Source organism: Chenopodium album, chromosome 4 (assembly GCF_948465745.1).
Source record: "Chenopodium album chromosome 4, dcCheAlbu1.1, whole genome shotgun sequence".
NCBI classification, from domain to species: Eukaryota; Viridiplantae; Streptophyta; class Magnoliopsida; order Caryophyllales; family Amaranthaceae; genus Chenopodium; species Chenopodium album.
The window spans coordinates 21,594,851-21,603,960 of record NC_137837.1 but is presented as its reverse complement, the minus strand read 5'-3'; the positions used below and the strand labels follow the sequence as shown (position 1 = coordinate 21,603,960).

At 34.6% G+C, this 9,110-nt stretch overlaps 1 protein-coding gene across 1 annotated transcript; it reads right to left on the bottom strand.

Moving 5' to 3' along the window:
* Positions 1-294: 294 nt before the first annotated feature.
* On the bottom strand, positions 295-8,788 carry LOC145626185 (uncharacterized). Its single transcript, XM_081678616.1, has 5 exons — positions 8,696-8,788; positions 8,335-8,598; positions 6,461-6,825; positions 505-735; positions 295-460 (listed from the first exon to the last, which is right to left on the bottom strand). The coding sequence occupies exons 1-5, from the start codon at positions 8,786-8,788 to the stop codon at positions 295-297; spliced, it is 1,119 nt and encodes a 372-aa protein (XP_081534742.1).
* Between the last annotated feature and the right edge of the window lie 322 nt (positions 8,789-9,110).

Sequence of the window (9,110 nt, the reverse complement as noted above, 5' to 3'; positions counted from 1 at the left end):
TTCTCTATGTTCTAAATTTATTTTCAATGTTCTTAATTTTTTCTATATATGTTCTAAATTTTTTCTATCTATGTTCTAAATTTTAACCTATGTTCTAAATTTTTTCACCTTATGCTCTAAATTTTTTTTCCTATGTTCTAAATTGCTTTCCTATGTTCTAAACTTATTTTCTATGCTCTTATTTTTTCCCAATATTCTAAATTTTTTATTTTTTTTCCACCCTAGATCATTATGCTAAATGTTTTACCTCTATGACAAATTTAGAACATAAATATAAACATAATACACCTACATTTAAAGCAAGAAAATAGGAGAGAATCCCTTAGCCTTTGATTTAATTGCATTAACCACCATCACAGCATCTGACTTGAGGTGAACAACTGTGAAGCCCAGCCTTCTGGCAAGCTGCAAGCCAAACCTGCATGCAACAGCTTCAGCAGCTCCCATTGCATGTCCCACCCTGCACCCACTTGACGGACAGCAGCAGCAAGAAGCAGCCCCTACTCGCTTCTAATAACCACGCCCAAGCCTATTTTTGCACCCATATGAGCATCACAATTCACCTTCACCATCCCAACATTTGGACAAGACCAAGAGCTAGGAGCACGACACACAGTAGGAGCAGCCCTTTGTGTCACTTTAGATGCATACTCATTGCTCTCTCTGACGTAATTCATCCACCCTCTTGCTACCTCAACAGCATTAAACGATTCCTGCTCAAAGATGCCTTTGTTTCTACAATGCCACGCAGCCCACAACACAAATAAATCTTTAGAACATAATACATCTAAATTAAGAGCATAAGCATAATATACCTAAAATTAGAAAACAATTAATATTTTTCATGGCTTTGAATAGCAACTACATTTCAGGCATCAATTATACAAGTATAAACACGTACGAAATATTTGATACGGTAATAAGTTCAATCACCCTACGATCATTATTTTTCAATAGTGCTCATCAAGTGTGCTGTTAGACCTAAATTTTGGCCCACCAAGAGGGATCAATTCCGGTAACTAACTCTGGGTTCGGTGAGTTGGATCAGGGCTATTTCAAATGAGCCACGCTAAATTAGCGTGTCTAAAAAGTCGAAATGTTAATCAGGTTTTGTTCTGGTAGGTTCTGATCGGGTCAGGTTAGTTTTTGACACCTTTACTCAGCGGTCACTACTACTGCACGAAGAGAAACTACCAGTAAATGCAGAGATTAAAACTAAGCATATTATATATTAATGAAGAGCACAATGGAAATCCTTCTTTAGTCAGACTCAAACCACCATACCTTCAAGACCAAAAAAAAGCCTTCGTATTGGATGAAAAATCACACCCAAACAATCACAAGCCAGGCTGAATATACTCCCAATACTCACAAGCCCAATTCTCCAGTAAAAAATCAGCATAGTGTTTAATGGGCTTGATTATGCTCCCAGTATTACTAAAAACAAATCCCAACCTCTACCGAAATAAAATTAAGAATCCTAATGCTCGAAGCTGTTCAAGATTCTTCTACTAAATAAGAACCCAGACACAATCCAATTCAAAACATGTCAAGCAAACAGAAAAATATTAATTTCAATAGAAACAACACAATGAGACTAGAGGCAGCCAGGGATACTAACAATGCAAAGCACAGTACATAAATCCACAAAAAAAAAATCTACTCTTGAGCAGTAAGCACCCATTAATTAGCCACAAATCACAATTTATTCTCTCAAACTGCTAGCATAACACATAACCCAAACTTGGACCATAAACCTTCTCTCATAACAGAATGTATTCAATAGAAAAGTCTGAAAAGAATCGAACAAAAATCGATCGAAAATCGAACAAAAATCGATCGAAAATCATTCGCAAAAATCACACAAAATAATTCGCAAAAATCGAACAAAATAATTCGCAAAGATTCGAACCCTAAATTTGCTAAACTCGAACTCAAAATAATCAAACTCCATACGAAAAATCCAACTCAAAAATCGCACAAAATAATACGCAAAAATCGACTCCTAAAAATCGCAAAAATAGAACCCTAAATCCGAACCCTAAAAATTGCAAAAATCACCAATTAAAACTGCAAATTCACTTGAACATCATGCTAATTTCATGAAAATTTGAACAAAATCGAAAAGAAAAACATACCTGAAGCGAAAATCCTTCAAATTGCAACTTGTATCAGATTTTTGGGGGTTTTAGGAGAGAGAAAATGAGAAAATCGGGAAGAAGAGAGAGAAAGTTAGAGGAGAGAGAAAAGGTTGGGAGGTGGGTAAGGGGTTGAAAAAGTTGGACACGTGTTTTAATCTTAACCGTCTAAAACAACTTGATCCTACGGTTGAGATGGATTCTTATATATCTAGGGGTTCTTATATATCTAGGGGTTCTTACCGGATCCCTCCCCTATATATATATATATCATAAACTTTTGTATACATCCGGTTTACACTAATATTAGTGTACATCGAGTAATATAAGGGTAACTTTTAGCTAATTTTAGGGTAACTTTTTGCCTGTTTTTGGGTAACTTTAAGCATAATACAATTTTATATAAATAGACAACAAGAAAAGTTTTATAAAGGTAATTTAATTATATTTAATCACTAATAATTGATTTTTAGTCATTTAAAATGTGATTCTTTACTAATAAAGTGTAGATAATTTTTATTTGAATTGGGTTACTTTTACACATATTGGGGTAACTTTTATTCATTTCAGAGGTAACTTTTAATCACTTTTAGCTATCTTTATAATGGATGTACAATAATTATTATAAACCGGATTTTTTTAAAAGTTTGTGTATATATATATATATATATATATATATTGAAACATAGATTATTTATGTATTACATAAACGTAGCGTATATTTTTAATATATGAAATAATATTTTCACTTTTTTTTACTATACATATGCTAAATTACTTAATGAAATGTAATGGAAGTTTCAAATATAGACTTTGACATATAAAATTTATGAATTTGTTTAAATTTTAGTTATTTTCAATTTTAAAAATACAAAGGTCTATTTTTTTTATTATTATTTTTTTTGGTTAAAGTGTAACTAGGTTAAGTTCTCTTCACCGTAAATCTTCTATAACTATAACTAAAGTAGAAACCACTGACATCACTGCTGCTTATGTGTCATCTTTTTATTAAACAAAATTCCCGGCAAAACTATAAGTGACATCATCCTTTTAATTTTTTATTCTTTTTTCCTTTCAAGATAAAGCTAATGTTTGGAAAAGCTAAATTAATTACACAATTTCATAAAAACTGATTTTTTTTTTTTTTCACTTAATTGACTAACAACACAATTTTCTTATAGTGAAAAAAATTACTACGTAATTGGTGGTAGCTCTTTCATTTTTCCTTCTTCCCTCATATATTAACCACTAAACACTAATGCTATCATTTTTTTTAATTATGAATTTAATTAGAATATATAACGTCATGTCTTCTACGGAGTAATATATATGATCAAATATTTTATTGCTAAAACCGTGCATCGCACGGGACTAACTAGTTAATAATATTTTATAACTAATTCTGTTTGTTAGATAAAGAAACCTTATAAGAGTGATATCCAGCTTCTTGAGTTAAATAAGAAAACCAAACTTCACTAAAATCCTGTATTTAAAATTTTAAAACAGAATCTTTACAGAAAGATTTGACATAGGAGCAAGTTGCAGCAAAGAAAAATGAGTATTGATTTAGGATTGGGTCAGATGAGTCCTATTCATGGGAAGATTTCAAATAATCTACAAGTAAGCAATAATACCCTCAGAGTAAATTTGGAAAAGGATAATTTCCTATCTTTTTAATTAAACTAGATTAACCCCGTGTGATACACGATTTTAAATTAAGAATTGAATTATAGACTTTTAACCACACCAACTCACTAGGTGAAAAAAGGCTTTTGGCAGCGGTGCAAACCCGGTCTAAGGCACCGGTTTGAACCGCTGCCTATGTGAGGGGTGCCAAAAACTTGGTTTTTGGCACCGGTTCAAAACCGGTGCCATAGGGTGGAATAGGCACCGGTTAACCAGTGCCATAGGGTGGAATAGGCACCGGTTAACCGGTGCCTAAAACTGCTCTCCCGCCATTTTTTTTTGGTGGTAGATATTTTAGGCACCGGTTGCTGCCTAACCGGTGCCTATTCACCAAATTTTTTTTTTCGTTTTTTTTTTCCATCGTGCAATAATATTTAAAAAAAAAACCTGTTTCCAGCAATAATAATAACCACCTGTAATTCCAGCAATTATATTAAATATAATAATTAATAATATTATTATTATAATAACTAATAATAATAATATTATTAATTATTACAATAAGATACAAAAATAATATTAAAAACAAGAATTCAATTATATATATAGATATAAATATTCCCAAACGCAATACAAAAAAAAAAATTGCTTACATATACAAATAATAGTAAGTACATATATAATGAATAATAAGTTATATAGTTCAAAAGTTAACATAAATAATTTACAATTACAATGCCATTTACATGTTGAAGGTGATAAAAGACGCCAACATGTCACGAACTTCATTAAGCTCCTTGATTTTCAACGGACCATCCTTTTGGACCTTGCAAAACTTGAAATACAAAAACATTATTTTAAATATAATTAATTAGGCAAACAATATGTATTTTATCAAATATTACCTATATGACTTCTATATAGCCCATTTCCTACATTACTTATCAAATGAACTATTTCTTTCTCATACCATGTCAATATTGGATAGTTGTATGTGTGTAAGCCCTAAAATTGTATAGGAGAGCATTTTATTAAGGTTTATGACGCTTTTTACTCAAAATGGCCCGAATATGGCCTATATGACCTTACTTTGCCCATTTCCTACATTTCTTATTAAATGAACTTTATTTATCTCATAACATGTCAATATTATGTAGTTATAGGTGTATAAGGAAAGAAATCACATCAAAAGAGCATATTAACACAAAATAGTCCCAATATGGCCCATATGACTTATATTCAGCCCATTTTCTACCTTTCTTGTGAAATAGCCTTTTTTTTTCTCATAACATGTCATTGTTGGATAATATTAGGTGTCTAAGGCTAGAAATCACATCAATATAGCATTTCAAGAAGTTTAACAACGCATTTTACTCAACATGGCCCAAATAGGGCTTATATGACTTCTATGTAGCCCATTTTCTACATTACTTATCAAATGAACTATTTCTTTCTCATAAAATGTCAATGTTGGGTAGTTGTATGTGTGTAAGCCCTAAAATTGTATAGGAGAGCATTTTATTAAGGTTTATGACGCTTTTTACTCAAAATGGCTCGAATATGGCCTATATGACCTTACTTTGCCCATTTCCTACATTTCTTATTAAATGAACTTTATTTATCTCATAACATGTCAATATTATCTAGTTATATGTGTATAAGGAAAGAAATCACATCAAAAGAGCATATTAACACAAAATGGCCCTAATATGGCCCATATGACTTCTATTCAGCCCATTTTCTACCTTTCTTGTGAAATAGCTTTTTTGTTTCTCATAACATGTCATTGTTGGGTAATATTAGGTATCTAAGGCGTTAAATCACATCAATATAGCATTTCAATAAGTTTTAGGACTTACCTCATCAAGCTGTTGAGTGTCCGTACAATGAGTCACAATGTCAAGCATGAATCTCATCACATACAAAGCACAATCAAGTCCATTCTCTTGTTGTGCGCACTAGCATATGACAAACAAATCACATCAGTGAAACATGCAAAGGAAATGAGCAAATATTTACTACCATAGATTTTCAAGATAATCACAATATCATGTAAATTACCAACGGTGTCTTCCATGTTGGACCCTTTGGAGCACGACAATGTAGCTTCTTCATAAAACTGTAGTATAAAAAAGTACATTCAAATTTGATTAGTCGTATGATTACTAAATTAGTTATTATTAGCAATAATCATCACTAGGTTGCTATATATATTTACTTTTTCAATATAGACTTCACGAGCCACTTCTCCGATGATCGAACTGAATCAAGGTGATAAATTGTGTTAGTGGAATTACAAATCACCATGAGGCTCCAATGCTCCCTACATAAGTTCACAATAGACAAGGTAATTAATATTTAGGAGTCAACATATAATGAGGCCAAATCGATTGAATTTGACATGGTTAGACTTAATCTCTATAACATGGGGCGAATATGAACTTGTCTCCCGCACGCGCTGATTCCCTTATACTCTGTTCAACATAGTACAACACGTCATGGGGGTTGCCTATGATTTTAGTAGTGGATAACTGCTCGGGGCATAACCACCCAACTTTACAAGGAGAATCAGTGTCAGTTAAGTGCTCCTGTAGTGCTCTGCGTGCATGAACATTGAATAATTTATCAGATGTAGGATAATCACCATAAATTTGAATAACTTGAAAAAAGTATAGATTATGTGGGCATTGAAGTACCTCATGAATGTTTGAATGAGGGAAATGTTAAGCTTTGCACCACGTAGAAATTCCTTCACATCTTCTTTGCTGATCCATGCAATTGCATCCTCATCATAGTGGAACATTGCCTTAGGAAGTGCAACTTCCATGGGATCGACCAAATGACAAGCACGGTTGTGAAGAAAGGTCATGTCAGTAGAGAGCGATTGAAGAACAATGTCTTCAACAAGTGGAGTAGGTGGCATGGGTGAACCTTTCGAAGAGTGCAACTTCGACGCTTGTTCACTCTTGGACCGTTGTTCACTTAGCTTCTTCTTAGGTTGATCAATTCTTTTAGGCTTCTCTACCCTCTTTCTCTTTGAAGTTTTGCTTCCATTGGAAATCTGAAATAGTTTGAGAAATAATAAGTTTCAACTCACAATCACTTATACATATGTAATTATGATATGGTTTGAGAATGTATAAGTTTAGTAGTTGAGAAATGAATAAAATAGGCAAGTGAGTAGCCATTTCGGCTCAAAATGGCTTTATTTTGATGAATTGGACCCAAAACCTTAGAACTTGGCGATTTTTATGTAATTTCAAATGACAAACACTTATAAATATGTGATTATGAGTTGTTTTGAGATGCAAGGAGTTTATAAGTTGAGAAATGAAGAAAATAGGCAAGTAAGTAGCCATTTCGGCTCGAATTGGCTTTATTTTGATGAAATGCGCCAAAAAAATTAGAACTTTGCTTCTTTTATGAAATTTCAACTCACAATCACTAATACATATGTAATTATGATATGGTTTGAGAATGTATAAGTTATTAGTTGAGAAATGAATAAAATAGGCAAGTGAGTAGCCATTTCGGCTAAAAATGGCTTTATTTTGATGAAATGATGAAAATTGCTTAATTTTTTTTTTAAATATGCAATGACAGCCGCACCGGGACACCCGAGGGAGCCGCCCCCGCTGCCAGAACAGCGAAGGCAGCCCGTGCCGAGGCCACAGCAGCCCCGACAGGTGGCTGCCAAGGCTGTAGCAGCCACGGCAGGTGGCTGCCAGTCTGCTGTAGCCTCGACAGCAGCCTGCCTGGGCTGCTGCTGCTGCCTCGACAGGCGGCTGCCATGGCTGTAGCAGCACAGGCAGGTGCTGCCTGTGCTGCTACAGCCATAGCAGCCACCTGTCGAGGCAGCAGCAGCCCAGGCAGGCTGCAGCAGACTGGCAGCCACCTGCCGTGGCTGCTACAGCCTTGGCAGCCACCTGTCGGGGCTGCTGTGGCCTTGGCGCGGGCTGCCTTCGTTGTTCCGGCAGCGGGGGCGGCTCCAGGTGTCCCGGTGCGGCAGAAATTGCATATTTTTTTTAAAAAAAAATTTAGAACTTGGCGATTTTTATGTAATTTCAAATGACAAACACTTATAAATATGTGATTATGAGTTGTTTTGAGATGCAAGGAGTTTATAAGTTGAGAAATGAAGAAAATAGGCAAGTAAGTAGCCATTTCGGCTCGAATTGGCTTTATTTTGATGAAATGCGCCAAAAAAATTAGAAGTTTGCTTCTTTTATGCAATTTCATGTCACAATCACTTATACATATGTAATTATGATATGGTTTGAGAATGTATAAGTTTATTAGTTGAGAAATGAAGAAAATAGGCAAGTGAGTAGCCTTTTCGGCTCAAAGTGGCTTTATTTTGATGAATTGGACCCAAAACCTTAGAACTTAGAGATTTTAATGTAATTTCAAATGACAAACACTTATAAATATGTGATTATGAGTTGTTTTGAGATGCAAGGAGTTTATAAGTTGAGAAATGAAGAAAATAGGCAAGTAAGTAGCCATTTCGGCTCGAATTGGCTTTATTTTGATGAAATGCGCCAAAAAAATTGAGAACTAAATAATTTACCTCCTTATTAATCAACTTCACCCATGCACGTGGCCAATCAACGAAGCTACCTACAGCTTGCCAAAGCGTTGTTATCTCAACCTCCTCTATCGGTACGGGTAGTGGGATGTCTTCGAACCCCGCAACCACTGAATCGATCCCAACCGAGTAATGATGTGGCCCCGCCGTAGCACCCGTCGTCGGTTGGGCACTACCATACGCCACCAAACTCAACGCGGTACTATTTGCATGCCCCGGGGTTAGAAGTGCACACCGGGTGTCTTCCTACACAAGTATATATATAAAAAGAAGATAGTTAAATAGGACTTTTACAACAACATAGATATAACAAAATTCATTAAGGTAGAGGGTTACAAATCACCTGTAACTCTGGAAATTCATGCGGTGTTGGATTTTCAAGCTCCCTCGAGTCCGCATGTGTAGGAGTAGGAACCTGCAACAGTACATCAATCATTGCACCTCAAATCTCAATTAACTCAATATTTTAAAACTTTTAATAACCTTGTATATGGTCCTATAACCTTGTATATGCATGATAATGAGTACACTTAGGCAATTTCAAACTATAAATATATCATTTTCGCCTACTTATGCTCCTATATACATGATAACTAAACTATATTTGCAATGAAACCATTACTAACTTTTAATCAAACTACCTCATTATGAAATTCCTTCGTTGTGGTCTGATCGTATATAACCTGCTTCGTTGTCTATGTCATATAGTACAACAGGTCTAGGAACAGTGAAAGGTGCTGAATCATCAAACGCATCAT

Excerpts from the sequence above, each read along its gene's own strand:
- LOC145626185 (XM_081678616.1), bottom strand. The coding sequence starts at position 8,788 with ATGATTGATGTACTGTTGCAGGTTCCTACTCCTACACATGCGGACTCG. Across the intron at positions 8,599-8,695 it reads ATGAATTTCCAGAGTTACAG|GAAGACACCCGGTGTGCACT; the intron begins GTGATTTGTAAC and ends ATACTTGTGTAG. Across the intron at positions 6,826-8,334 it reads TGAAGTTGATTAATAAGGAG|ATTTCCAATGGAAGCAAAAC; the intron begins GTAAATTATTTA and ends AAACTATTTCAG.